This window comes from Anopheles cruzii, chromosome 3, assembly GCF_943734635.1.
Source record: "Anopheles cruzii chromosome 3, idAnoCruzAS_RS32_06, whole genome shotgun sequence".
NCBI classification, from domain to species: domain Eukaryota; kingdom Metazoa; phylum Arthropoda; class Insecta; order Diptera; family Culicidae; genus Anopheles; species Anopheles cruzii.
In genome coordinates this window covers 26,592,624-26,607,432 of record NC_069145.1, presented here as the reverse complement: position 1 = coordinate 26,607,432, position 14,809 = coordinate 26,592,624, and the positions used below count along the sequence as shown (strand labels likewise).

The following is a 14,809-nucleotide window of genomic DNA, read 5'->3' as shown; positions in this document are numbered from 1 at the left end:
TGCAGATTGCATAGCTCAGGTGTTTAGATTGTGCATTAAAACTATTTTGTGTGATACAAATTGCATAACTAAGGCGTTTAAAAACCTGAACATAACGAAAAAAGCTTATTTATCATACTTGAACGCGTGTATTACACATAAAAAGATTTTTTTAATCAACCCACACGCAAATAAAACAAAAACGTTGAAAAAAGTCCAAAGATTCTTCCTAAACACAAATATGTCCGCCTTTGGTATACAAATTACCCACTGTGCCGCGGAGCGCGTGAGGAATTGAACGGAGAATTGAATCGCACCTCGCACATTAGGGTGAGTTTCTCGGCAGTTCGTTATTTTCTCCCCTCGGCTGCGGACGTGCCCCTAAATCGAAGTCGCGTATCTTTGCTTCATCCGCCCGACGGTATGAACGGTTTTTCACATTTTCTATGTCGTTTTCCTTCTCTGAGCGATTGGATGCCGAAGGAAAAGTGGGAACTGTACCACATCCGAAAGCGTGCAAAACGCGCGCGCGTGCGTGTGTGGGTGTGTGTGTGTGTGTGGAACGCGTGGTCCGAGACGCCCACCACAATGGGCATTGTGATAAACGAATGATAAAATTAAACGGATTAAAAACACGAAACGGAAGGGAGCCCGGTTGTGGTTGAAATCAGCCTAGCCCCAGTAGGCGTCGCCTTCGGGAGTGTCTAGCTTTTCCGTCGCCCGTTTCTGCGTAGTTTTCCTCCTCGTATGTGTGTGTGTGTTTGCGGTTTGGTGTTCCTTTCCGGCCCCCTTCGCATTCGCCACGGTTGTACGGGTTTTTCTCGACTACTTCCCCCTTCCAGCGGGACGCTTGCGAGGGCCGGGCAAGTGCGCTGGCTATCTTCGCGACGTTGAAATGATCGTAAAACGGTTCCCCTAAATGCGGGCCCAATGCAATTGTTGCAACCGTTTGTTGGCACGAATGGTGAACAGTGATAACAACCCTACCCAGATGATTTTTTTCAATTTTCACTTAACGAAACTGCGGAAAACTGATGTCGGGCTGATGTGTGAGAGTAGTGAGTGAGTGAGAAAAGGCTCTCGTTTGCACCGCGATAGTGAGAGAGAGATTGTATGAAAACCCAGCTTGCTTAGATGGGAATGAAAAACTAGTCAGAAACACTGCAACCAATGGTAGCGTCGATTGGAGCCATCGAATTAGAAGATGAACCAATAAATTGCTCTTCTCAATCCCGGTGTTCGAACCGAAAGCGGAAGAGGAACACACGGCCGATCGGACACAGCACCCGTCGGTGATTGGAGTTTCGAACGAAGCAAGGGAAAACCCACAGTTGGACTGCTAACGGGACACGTTCCAAGCCGTGCGGAAGAAACGGCATTCGATTCCGACCTCGAACCCACGATGTGTTGTCTTAAATCCGGCTCTAATCCTGTGGGATGCTGTCGACGATCTCCAATATTATGTGAGAGCAGTTTTCTCGGCGCGCCCGGTTCACACCACACGATCACACCGGGTCCGCCCGGCACCGGGAGGGAAATGAGTTTTATTTTTAGGTTTTTCACGGCTTTCATCGCGGCGTCATCACGGTGGCCCCGTAGTGGAGCAACGCTTTTAATGGCTTTTACTGCAGAAAGCATACCGCCACCTTGAAATGGAAAGACCATCGCCCTGGCATGGCTGCAAAAGGATCAAAAAGGGCAAATGAATGTCGCGAAAAGTAAAGCCCCCGCGGGTGGCTCAAGTTGCGCGGAAGTCACAAAATGGCGCACAATTACGCAGTCGGGACCCGGTAGGGCTCGCGACGGTCCGATTGCGGTAGATCATGGTTCAGCGCCCTCCTGGCAACTCTAGTTCGTGGCGACTGCACTATTCCGGTTAACCGTTTGGCAAGTTCGGGCAATTTTGCACTCGAACCTTGGGCTGATAAACTGGCGCCGGGCAAATCAGCGATGCGATGCATTGATTAGACCAGGCTTTTGGACGGTGCCGGAGCCGGCGACCGCGAACGGCCCTATCAAACCGGTTGATGAGACAATAAACAAACGTTATCGCTCCTTCGAATGGCCCTTTTGCTGGTCCTCGATTGTCGGACACGAAACGATGATGATGATGCGATTATAAGTCTCACACTTCAAATCGAACTCTTCCCGATTGAACTGATTGGACTCGCCTTGAGGGTTGCCTCAAACATTATCGATGTTTTGAACGGTTTCTGAAAAGCACCGTCACAGCAAAGGCCGGTCGGCCCCAGGGCGATACGGACACGATCTCTCGCTCATAGATAAACATTTCAAACTGTTTTAGACAGTTCCATTTTCTTCCATAAACGACGTTTACTAAACATTTACTTTAAGAACATCGTCGACGAACGGGGTGTCGTAAAGCGATGTCGTAACAGCAAAGAACTCCATTTTCGCACCCACGTGAGACTTCTTGTCAGGTAGATCACACCTTCATTTGGAAAATTTCATCTATTACAGTCGACGAAAGCCTTGTTGTTTGGCTGCTACTTTCTCGGCGTTATGATGGCAACATAATCATCTGAATAACTCGGGTGTTTATCTACACCCAAGTGTTTGAGGGCAGTGTCCACACACAGCACAAAACGTCATGAAACAACAACAACCCAGAACCCTGTTCCGTGATTAATCTCGGCAGTGTGTGAAGGCAGCTTACAACGGTCTTTCTATGCCGCAGCATCACCTCACTGTGAAAGGCCGGCCCCACACCGAATGCCTCCCATGGGGCGAGCATAAAACCGAAACCCGTAGGCTCGTAGGCCCGTAGACCGAAGTATTAATGACTTTACCAAACATGGCCCGGCTTGGTTCACCTTTCGGCGCAGCATTCCATCATTCTCGGTTACTCTCGGTCCACGCTGTATGAGCCATCTTTCCGTTCATTCGATCCGCTTTCGAGCGCGATCGTTAAGCATGCGCCAAACATGACTCTGCCACGTGTGTGTGCCGAGGGCTGGCAGCCGTTGGCGTGTGTGTGTTTGTGTATGTGCTTGTTACGGGTTGTTGCTTTGTTGAGTGGATCATGGAGTCGAATGTTGTTATGTTGGCCGAGACTAGATCGCACAGAGCTGACCGCAGGTTGGTGGTCCGCTGAACCCTATTCCGGTGGGTTGACATACTCCAATGGGGGGGACTGCAGCACTATGTTGGATTTTGCAACGGTTCGCTGGATAGTACGTTTATGTGCTGTGATAAATACTCTCTGATGCGGAGACTCCTAGGAGCGATCTGTATGTTGGATATTACATGTTTAAAAAATCAAGTATTACTGGTTTATGTTCATCCTAAAAAAGTTGTTCTGAGTTCGTTCGTATTAAAATTGGATACGTTTTCCTACAACAAACCTCAGTCGGTTCCTAGAGATGGAAAAGGAAAAAATGGAAGGTCTAAGTAAAGCCACAAACTCCAAGGTGTGGAGTTAAGTCGTTAATCAGTTTGAATCGGATGGATGGCCAAGAAACGGTGTTGCGACCGCAAAACAATGGCTCTATACACACCATTATAACATATTAGACCGTTATTTAGCTAAATCTTAGACCCTCGGAGATCTACCCTAGAGATCAAACGATGCACCGAAATATTCGTAAATAAAAAACTAACGCTCCCAAACGCAGTTCTGAGCAAAGAGATAGCTCAACTAAATGCAGAGTCAAGTTTGTGAACTTAATTACCCCACCGCCACATATCAGTTACCGTGTTCGCTCTTGATCTTGCCAAGGGTTGTTGACGTAGGTATTTTACAATAGAGGAAAAAGTAGGAGGAACGGCCCAGTTTTGATAATCAAATTACAGCACTACCGGGTACCCCATTAACTCCTAAGCCTACAACGTCACCCGGCTCGGTGGCGGAAATTTCACACCAACCAGTCGAGGGGGGCACCTTTTCTCCGGGGGCGACTAAGCGGGCGTCACAAATTGGATCAACGCAAACCGTTGTTTCGGTAGAGTTCTTTCCTTTGCTTGTACCAAACCAGACCCGGCGGAAGCGGCAGAGGTGCAAAACTAAACCGGTCGCACCGGAGCGTGACCGTGCCATCGAGAAGATGACTATTATTCAATAGTCCGGTACGGGACTTGCTGACGGGATGCGCTGGAGCGTTCAATCTGGGGTTGCTTTGCGTCCAGATTCGGTCCCCGCCGCGGTCTGTGCTCTGGTGCGTTAATGAGTCAAGCAGCTGGCGGTGACGAGGGGCCACCAATTCCGCTTCTACACCAACTTGTGGGGCATCAGCGAAGATGACGACTCGCATTAACATCTCCCCCTTTCTCAAGCAATATACCCCAAGTTGACTCCCATGCGACTCTCAGTGGGTTTCTAATGCGCTTTTGATAATGAAACCACCACCACCTTCCATTGGTAACGCAGATAATCGTGGAAATTCTGGACAGTGACAGTGAAAAGTGAGAAAACCGAAAAAGGGTGTCAAGCAGCTAACCGTACCCCCGGAACACAGTGTAAAATAATACGCACAGCACAAAACAGAAACAATAACGAGAACAACAGAGCCAATAGAGCGCTGAGCGGCAACCCCCCAATCCGAGTGCGGAATCAGCGGCAGCTTCCAGTGCCGACCGGAAGGGCGGAAACTTTTGACCGAAAAATCAACAAACAAACGAAGCCTCTGGCCAGTACCAGCCGCAACAGCAGCAGCAGCAGCACATCGGAAAATGGCATCCCCACCGCCGGCCCCAGTGAAGAAAGTGCCGATTCATCTGCAGGTGAGTTGTGGTATTTTGATGGTTGTTGGGAAAACTGGTTTTTTGGAGTACTTTTTCCAGTTCCACTTTTCCCACCTCGTTAGCAGCACATGGTGCAGCTTCCATTTATCAAACCATTACCGAGTAGAGAGAAACGGCCGCGCTATCGAATCCGTGGGAATCGGACACAAACGCCACACTCTTGTGGAACCACAAAAAACGTGATATGAGACAGGCAAAGCTCACGGGGGGCTTCCATGGCAGCCATGAACATTGATTTTAGTTGCTTGTTTTGGGTGCGATTGTATTGAAATGATTTGGTTGAGAATTTCCAAGAGGCTTTACTGGTTCTCACACCGACTTGATGGAACTTTTATGCAGCAATGCATCTCACGCTTCTCGTCATTATCGTTCTATTCGTCCTCTTTTAATAACCGTGCCTTTTTAATGGGTCTCCAAATGTATAAAAAAAACATAGTTATCACAACGATATGAACGCATGAAAAAGAGTAGTGCTGCAACGTAAGTAAGAACCATTTGCTAATTGCAAACTAAGACGGCTTGACTTGGTACGAGGCAAGTAGAAAAAAAACATGCAACAACCTGCCAACAAGCCGTGCTGTTGGCCTTCCCGCGATATCAAACGCTTCATTGAACGGCGGCTTAGTAGCTTGCTTTAGTTGCGCTTACGGCAATTATGGTCGATACGCAATGTTGGCCATGGCCGTGGTGGTCTACTTCAGCGCGCAATCAAAATAACCCTTGGGGTACCTTTATTCAATCAGCACTGACACCAGCAGCATGAATTGACCACTTCGTGGCTGTGTGCGGGAAGCATACTTGCGTCCAGCAACATCTAGCACGTAAGAATAATATCATACATCCGCTATTCCTATCGCTATATAGAATAATATCATACATACGCATACAAGTGGCTATTCCTATTCAATTGCGTAGTGTGCACAATGCTCACTGTCCTTTGTTGTATTTTTGTTTAGTTTTTATCGTGTTCTGTCCCCCATATAGCCACCTGTTGAGAATCTTCAAACATAGCTAGGGTTAAACACACCCAACGTAAGGGGGTGATTCGGGTTGACGTATCGTCACAAGGCGACTGAATGGCTCCGAAACTCTAGATAGAGTTCCTCCACGATGCGTCCCTTCAAATCCATGACCAGCAATAAATCCGTCTCCTGTATGCAACCTCACGCGCACCATCGCTCACCAGCTCACCGCGGACAGTTGGACCCGGGTGGATCGATCCAACGAGCAGCCAGCTTTCCCCCGTTGGCCACATACACGCGACGAGAGACACAGAGAACAGTAAACTACATCCTCAGTCCCGCCGTGGTGTGTTATGCACATGAATTATTAATCACGCAACAACGTCGAGCCACCCTAACACCGGAAGATCGGCAAACTCGGCGTTCTCCGTGCGGTCCGGTAAATAATTCGGGGCGTCGCTATTGCTTCCGACCGGGCGGCCGACTGGCTGGTTCGAGTGGGAACCATTTAAGGATTGTTTCATACATTTACACACTCGAACCATTTGCCACCGACGGCACCTTTACTTGGACTTGATTTGCCTTCGGTCTGCGCGGGTATTATCGATTCGTTTTTCGTTGCCGAGCGAACGTCTGCTTTCCCGACCCGACGGCGAAGGTTACGGTTCAGTTTTTGAGGTCGCCTGTCCGTCGTACTGTCAATTTAATTCAATTTGTTGCATGCCGTTTTCTATGGTGCTTCTTTTTGGGCCACTCGCCACAAGCGCAAAATGTGCCGCGAATGGCACGTCAGGTTAGAACTTTCAAGGGTCTAGCCGGTTTTTTTAATCGCCCCATTAAACTGAGGCCCCAGAGGTGAAGTTTTTAACACAACAACTTCATAAACCATAGTCATAACACCCCGCTCCTGCCGAGAGCCAGTTCCTTCTATCATTTTCCATCGGCCCCGCGGTTGCAACCGACGGCCACTTGTAGGTCACTTCCGGTTACAGCACTCCACAGCCACGGGTTGGTGTTGAATGCGAAAGTTTCGCGCTCCGCACCACTTGGTGGCTAATCAGTGGGCCAGTAACGTGAGCGGAGTTGATTCGTTCTCGTCCAGAGTGACCTATCGGACCGGAACCGGGTACACGTTCTGAACCGAACCAACTCTACCATCCAGCCACGCCACGGACTTCCACGTGGATCGCGTTTCACAGTAGACGCACCGGCTTCAAGATGCCGGGCGGCCTGCACTTCGAAGCGTGCAGAGTCTGACCAACGTTTGCCCCGTTCCGGAAGGGAATGCGCGTTCCGAAACGTGTGGCGGAAAAGCGGCTGTCAGTGCGTTCTCAGACAGGGCGTGCCGAAGGGCTGGCCGCAAAACACTAATTGGGAAATTGGCTTCGGCTCGTCTGTGACAAACGGCTCCCCAGACAGGCGATTTCGAAAACGGGTGGCCACCGCGGTTCGCCAACGAAGTGCCGTCGTGCGATTGGCTCAATTGGCCGGGCGATCACTATCGCCAATTCCTTGCACGGCACCGCTCTGGGACCATGGTGTGGTTTTTAAATTTTATCCCCCCGCGCGAAGCTCAAGATCTTTTGCAAACCACACTTTAAATGCGCGTAGGGCGATAAACAATTAGGCGTTAGAACGCACGAACCGCCGGGTTGGGCCACGAAATGGGACGGAATGGTGTCACGGTTTGCGCGGTGCCACTTACCACGAACCGTGCTGCATAATCGCGAACGGGGTTTTAATGAATCGGAGCCAAAATACGGCCGGAAGCGCAGTACGTGGCTCGCAAACGAAGAATGAGTTCTACCGAGGGGTTCTACATTTTATATAACAAATGCTGGTAAACAAATGTCGAAATAAATTAGTTCGCTTTCAATTGACAGTGATTGCGGTGGATTACTTGGTGCGGGAGAACTTGGGGATCGCATAAACTTCTAGCCTGGAGATTCTAAAGTGCATCTCGCGCGAACATAACAGGTCCCCTTCAAACCAACTTAGCTCAAGTGGTTTGCTCGCTGCTTCAGCGATTGGAGGGCCACCATTCTGTTGTCGTCGTTCGGACGGACCATATGGGAGACCGATGCTTACCGATGATAACGGTTCCGACGTTCCGTATCGCCCCGGTCTCAGCAAGCCCACCTCACGTTGGTTCCATTATGTGTTAATGCTCCCGAAGCATGCCTTCGCCCCTCGCCTGCACCGGCGCTGAAAGGGCTCCCGGCCCGGTAGATCATCACGGCCACCGCAGCATCTCAGCACCGCTCAGGGTTTTAATTGTTTCTATCGCCACACCTCCACCTCAAGCGCACCCGAAGAGAGTGGAAAGAAAAATCAATTATTCGCCCCGCGGCGCGGCGAATTTCTCGCAATCTCCCGGAATATGCTACGGTTGGCACCGAGAGAGGGTGCGCGAGAAATTCGAAACATCCGTGTTAGCGTTTTTTTGTTCACGTTCCTCCCGGGGGCTGTTCCGGAGCGACCGGGAACTGGCCATTTATTTGGCCACCCGTTTCGTTCGGGGTAAACGGGCGAGATTAATTTTCTTCATTTCGAATGCGTGTTCCATTTGAGGTGTGCCCCGTTTCTTGCGCACCTCTTTGGCGGAATGATCTAAGCGTCGGTTTGTTATCCAGTTTGCTTTGAGTGTCCGGCTGAAGAAGTAGCGGCCGGCCGGACGGGCGGCCTCAGACTGCTGACTAATTGAGCCGTGCCCGATGCCACCCGCTGTCTGGCGCGCGCGTTCATGTGCGGCCAACACGAAGTATGGCGTGAAAATTCCCCATTGAAGCGCATGCTGTCACGGTCCTGCTTCACGCGGTGTCTGATAGTGGATTACGCTTCAAAAGTTAGCGGAAAGGAATTTTCATCTTTTCTACTAATCCACTGGGGCGGCGGCTTTGAAATTACTCTGGGTGAGACAACTTTCGCTGCAATGACGTCGGACCGTACGTCAGCTGCTCGATTTGCCATGGAAGCTACGCGAACCCCGAACTTCATCGGGTGTTAACTACTACTTCTTTCTTTCAATTATGTGTATAAGCTAAATTTAGAAAACCTATTCAAAAGCGACAAAGATTGAGGGATGCTTAATGCGGAACTTGGACCTTGTACGTGCTAATAGCAACTCCTTATCAAATAAACCCAAACAAAATAGAGCTCTACATTTTTGAAACTATACGCGCACTGACGAAGGAGGTTGCAATATCGAGCGCATTTTACCGTACTTTGCTTCTGAATGCATCGAAGCAAACATCGCCATTCTCATCTCAACCTCGTAGCTGCAGCTCCGTTGACTGTGTCGATAAGACAAGATATTGCCTCAACTCCAACAGTGACGGAAAATTTCACAGCGTCCAAGTAGCAATTCTGTCAAACTGTGAAAGTCAAGTCGAAATAGCCATTACCACGGCAGATGAAATGCTCGTTCCGAACGTCATGGAACCGAACGTAGAGCTGAAAGACGCGGAGATTAGTGCCAAATCAGAATACGATGTAACCCGTTGATTGAAGTCTGCTTCCGGCGAGTGTAGTGCAAGTCCGTTAAGTATCGTTTCGTGTTTTTCCCGATATTCTTCCAGAGTGCTCAAAACCGACTGTACATCAAGCGAGGACACGTCGTCAACCACGATGGAATGCAACAGGCGGACGTCTACATCGAGGACGGAACCGTCCGGTGAGTAGCCAGACAGAGTATTAGGAACGGCCTAGGCGGATCGATCGAAGCATCGGCTTTGGCTTAGCCTTCTTAGATTGATGCGGCATTCCGTAATGCAGTATATCCGGGAGCCGGAGAAAGATTCGGCTTGTCGGCCAACGAAGCCTATAACCTAACAACTGCACGTTGGCCCTTTGCCAATGCTGGAATGGTGGCTCGCATAGTTGTTTGCGGTGCAGCATGCCAGAGCGTTTGCCAAAAATCGATCTGTCTGCCCGGTACTTCCCATCATTCCATTAGTCCGTGGCGCGCAGAGTAGCACTAATAAATTGCTTTTCGTCCCTTGACGTAGGTACGTGGGTTCCGGGGCGGACTTCGTGGTCCCGGGTGGTTGCCGTACGATAGATGCCACCGGTAAGCTGGTGATCCCCGGCGGTATCGATCCGCACACACATTTCCAGCTCGAGTTCGGTGGTACGGTGTCGGTGGACGACTTCTACAAGGGCACCAAGGCCGCCGTTGCCGGTGGCACCACGACAATCAGTAAGTATGGCCGCGAAGGGTCCCCTGGAAGGCCCGTTCTGACCGCTGTCCGCTGTCCCGATCTTTCCCCAGTGGACTTTGTGCTGCCAAAAAAGGGCGAATCCCTGCTGGAAGCTTACGACGAGTGGCGCGTCCGGGCCGACCCGAAGGTAGTCTGCGACTACGGACTGCACGTCGGCATTACCTGGTGGTCGAAATCGGTCCGCGATGAGATGAAGATACTGTGCCAGGAGCGAGGCGTCAATTCGTTCAAGTGTTTTATGGCCTACAAAGGGTTGTACCAGCTGAACGACTCCGAGTTGTACGAGGTGTTCGAGACGTGCAAGGAGCTCGGAGCCGTCGCGATGGTACACGCCGAGAACGGGGACATCATTGCCAAGAATGTCACCAAGTTGCTGGCCGACGGCGTGACCGGCCCGGAAGGCCACGAACTGAGCCGCACCGAGGAGGTCGAGGCGGAGGCCGTCAATCGCGCTTGCGTCATTGCGCATCAGGTACGTTACGGGTACCCTTCATACGACGGCGGGTAGGAAAGTTATCCAGAGTGGGGATAAAGCTTGTTGGGCCGCAGTAAACAGTACTAAAACGGACTGAAGTTGAGACGTTCGACGATAAGATTGTGGAAGGTCGACGAAAATGTTACATAACACAGTGGTTGTGGCACTAACGATGGACAGGGATGTTTGGGAGTTTGATAATTGCGCTCTTAGGAGATTAGATTAGAATGTTGTGCCTACAAATTAACCGGTCATTACAAGGCATGATAAGCGGACTATTATGCACTTATTTCTATGTCCATACAAGTGCTTTGTATCTCCTATTTTAACATATCTCTTTTCAAGGACACGGGAAAATACTTTTATAAACGATCTCACAGTTCCCAGTCTCTGTCATCTTCTCTTCATGTGATTCCCAATTTTGATTATTTGACTTTAAAAATAGTCTGAAACATAAAAATAGGTTCTCGTATCAAAATGTATTTACATATTAAACTTTGGTGCTATAAAAGTTGCTCATTCGGCCCACTTTTCAAATTATTTCGGGGTCATTTATATGTTGCACACTAAGAACTTGTCTTGACCCAGTAATGATTACGAGAACCGCGTAAGGTCGCTGGGTACGTTACTAAGAACCTAAAGTGTGGGGTAAAAAGTTAAGCATTACGAGGCACGCGATCACATTCAGCACGAACTTGAACTTTCAGTCGGCACGGGTCTCGTTTCTGGTGGTCTTACGTTTTCACTTTCATTTCTATCGATTTTCCTGCCGTAATCCAGTCTTATATTTTTCTTCTCTACACTCCTTATGTTTCTGCACGACTTCTACTTCTTGGACCGGTTCCTTTAACCTATTGCCTCGTAAACATTGCGCTCTCTTTCCGCTCCTGAAACATAAACCGCGTGATGGATGCCATATACCGATGAACCGCAACTGGTAGGCTCACTGTCCACTTTACGTCGTGCATGTGATGAGTAAATCTGCCGGCATAGAAGTGGCCCGCGCCAGACACCGGTACAACGGTGCCGGGATCTTCGGTGAGACGTTGGCGGCCGCGGTCGGTACCGACGGTACAAACTATCAGCATAAATGCTGGCACCATGCGGCCGCACATGTCCTCAGCCCACCGCTAAGACCCGATCCTACCACACCGGAGTTCCTAATGAAGCTGTTGGCTTAGTAAGTGCTGGGGTTCCGGGTAACGAGTGCCAAACTATCAAATTTTAGCAGATTTTAGTACAATAACGTTTTTTCCGCTGTCGTGCTCAGCGCTAAACTAACCGGTGTGTTTCGTCGTCCGCTGGCCATCAACAACTATCCCCACTACTTGAGGGATGCTTATTCTAATCCTTCAACGAAACATCCATCCGCAGCATAATACTCCACTAACCTGAGCTCATTTCATTTCCACGCTTTTTTCTCACCATCTTTACTCATGCGGCCACGTTTTGGATACTGAATCGATTCATACATCCTTTACTTATGCGTGTGTGTGTGTGCCCACATGACGCATTGTTGTTGTCGCATCACAACCAACACAACTCGCCCGACTCACACAACGGCCAAACGGATCATCGGTCGGAACTGATAACAAAAACATCGAAAAATCATCACGTCGCACCATACCATTCGAAAATGAACAATGGGTCCACCTCCCACCACACACAAACACACAAAATCGGGACGCACACGGGAACAGACGAAGGCACCGTTGTATGTTACACGCGTAACGAGCAAACTGGCCGCGGAGCAGCTATCGCAAGCGAAACGGCGCGGTTTGGCCGTTTGCGGCGAAACATTGGCCAGCTCGCTCGGCTGTACGCTGACTAACGTCAAGCCGAACGCGCTGGTCTACTACACGACCAGCCCACCGATACGGAAGGATCCGGAAACGCCCCGTCATCTGGTGAAGTTCCTGGCGCTGTAAGTTGGCATGATCGCTCGGAAAGGGCACACCGAACCGTTTTTCTCCTGTGTTTAGTCTACGGTTACTAATTCTATTGGCTTTCGGTTGCATCTTTGTCTTTTGATCAGTTCCTGCCGCTATGGGTTACTTTTACAAGGTGTGCTGCTAATTGATATTCTTAATTTCACTCTAGCGACGATCTGCAGACGACGGGTAGTGACAATTGTACGTTCAACCGCAACCAGAAGGAGCTGGGGCTGAAAGACTTCTCCAAAATTCCGAACGGCGTGAACGGTGTCGAGGATCGCATGTCCGTCGTGTGGGAGAAGGGCGTTCAAACGGGCATGATCGATCCGCAGCGCTTCGTAGCAATCACCAGCACGAACTCGGCCAAGATCTTCAATCTGTACCCACGCAAGGGCCGCATTGCGCCCGGTTCCGATGCCGATCTGGTCGTCTGGGACCCGAAAGCGGTACGCACAATTTCGGCCTCCACGCACCATCAGGCATGTGATTTCAACATCTTCGAGGGCATGAAGTGCCACGGTGTGCCCGAGTTTGTGATTGTTCGCGGCCGTGTCTGCGTCGAGTACGATCTGATTCGGGTGGCCGAGGGTCAGGGTTCGTTCCTGGAGACACCCGTCTACCCGTCGTTCGTGTACGACGCACTGAACGGCGTGAAACGTGAGCCGGACGACGAGTCGGACGAGAAGCACGCTCGCAATGGGCTACAAGGCCTGGATCTGCACCAGAAGTCGGGTCACGACGGCGATATGCCGGACGCGTACGGGCTCCCGGATAAGTACATTCCCGGACCGGCGCTCAGTGTTATTTCTGGCGACTCGCAAATCAGCACACCGCACAGTGCTCGTGGCCACCGTCCCGACGGAACCAAGAACATGCAGCAGTCCACCTTCTCCATCAGTGGTAGGTTACGGGAGTAACTTTAACTCCTTTCGTGCCGGTCAATAAATGCGTTTTGCTTCTATCTTCTCCTTCGCAGAGGAACTCGATAAGTCCGAGAGTCGTTCGTGCATCCGCGTAAGAGCCCCGCCCGGTGGCAAATCTTCCGGCTTCTGGTAGATCGACGACCGCGCGGCGACGTCTTCCACTCCGCGAGAGCCGTAGACAAATAATGGTTGAAAGACCCGACCCAACAACCAGGCAGGACACGCGGATGGTAGGCAGTGTTACCTCAACGCTATCACCTCCAACCTTCCAAAGAGAGCACACGTACCAAAACCGAGCAGACCGTCATCCAGCAAACACTATTATTGATAGTATCGAGGGCGAAGAGGCAGTGGAACAGTAACCGGCAGTGATTACGATTACGGCATCCACTATGGCCAGTCGCCAGTCTAAGTACAAGCATATCGATAACGAGGGGCTCAGCGGACCCCGTCAAGATCGCAACACAAGAAGTTCAGTCGATGATGAAGTAGGTCGAACGCGATGAGAGTACCAAACAATCAGCGTAATAAATAAATCTTTGCTAATAACAATAGATGTAGCACCGTCGCCGTTCCGGTCGGCCTTGCTTGCGTACTCACAATATTGTGTGGCTCAGTTTAAGTTACGCGCCGTACCACTATAAAGCCTTTAGTGAAATTGAATGTACTATTGATTGCGCCACCGAGCGGAGGGAAACCAAATTCTATTTATTTTTCATTGAATTATTTTGTAAGATTAACTCCGTCTTGTTATTGAACCTAAACCGATATGAAACAATAGTCAAAGTTTGAACGATGGTCGTTGTTACTTACCTAGAGTCTGGATGTTGCAGCCGAAACAGCGTCGATGGTGACAGGGCAGGGTGGAACGCAACCAACCATGCCGTTACTGACCCGGTCTACGACGGAACATCCGGCAATCCGCGGCAAGCATGTGCAATCGATAGTAGTAATATCTGCAGGAATCAAACAACTCTCTCTCAATTTACGCACAATGTCTTGGCTACAAACAAGTCGCTTGCACTTTCCCAGTGGACGAAGCGAATAGTTACGAATTCGGAATTCAAGAAAAGCGATTAGCAGTGCACAACAGCGCAATGACAGTGGTGGAGCCACAAATTAAAGACCAACGGACAGGGGTTAGCAAGGTAACTTTTCGCCTGGAAGCCAGCCGGTAGAAGGATCGCATTTTTTAAACTGTAGCTAGGAATTGAGAATTCAGATGCAAAGGCAGATGCTTTCGGAAGGAATGCGGTAAGAGCGGATCTCGTAATGGCACACTTAGCTATTAGAGCGTTTGGGACCCAACGCGATTGCGGCTTTGATTTGATTTGATGTGTTTTTCGGTGTTTTCGTTGCTCGATAGCTCAGCACACAGCTTTTGCTGAGCTCTGCTGCTTCGTTCCGGAGCAATGCTGAAACTCCACTGATTGCCTGCTTCGTAAACCTAGCTCCAAATTTACACTGTACTAAAAGGCGATGTTTATTCGTAGTATTGATAAGCGAAAGAAACCATTAATGATAATTTGAAACGTTTGAATCATATATTGGAAAA

General features: G+C 49.8%; 1 protein-coding gene across 2 annotated transcripts; it reads left to right on the top strand.

The window, feature by feature from the left end:
- The first annotated feature begins 362 nt into the window (after nucleotides 1-362).
- On the top strand, nucleotides 363-14,808 carry LOC128275559 (dihydropyrimidinase). 2 transcript variants are annotated; one of them, XM_053014104.1, is made up of 8 exons: nucleotides 363-400; nucleotides 4,367-4,719; nucleotides 9,281-9,375; nucleotides 9,710-9,900; nucleotides 9,973-10,394; nucleotides 12,098-12,321; nucleotides 12,498-13,231; nucleotides 13,308-14,808. In XM_053014104.1, exons 2-8 carry the CDS (start codon nucleotides 4,669-4,671, stop codon nucleotides 13,385-13,387), a joined length of 1,797 nt encoding a protein of 598 aa, XP_052870064.1. In that variant the 5' UTR covers nucleotides 363-400; nucleotides 4,367-4,668; the 3' UTR covers nucleotides 13,388-14,808. The 2 variants fall into 2 exon arrangements, with proteins under 2 accessions (XP_052870064.1, XP_052870063.1); XM_053014103.1 differs by lacking the exon at nucleotides 12,098-12,321 and adding an exon at nucleotides 11,339-11,577.
- Nucleotide 14,809: the final 1 nt, after the last annotated feature.

Excerpts from the sequence above, each read along its gene's own strand:
- LOC128275559 (XM_053014103.1), top strand. The coding sequence starts at position 4,669 with ATGGCATCCCCACCGCCGGCCCCAGTGAAGAAAGTGCCGATTCATCTG. Across the intron at positions 9,376-9,709 it reads ATCGAGGACGGAACCGTCCG|GTACGTGGGTTCCGGGGCGG; the intron begins GTGAGTAGCCAG and ends CCCTTGACGTAG. Across the intron at positions 10,395-11,338 it reads CTTGCGTCATTGCGCATCAG|GCTCACTGTCCACTTTACGT; the intron begins GTACGTTACGGG and ends CGCAACTGGTAG.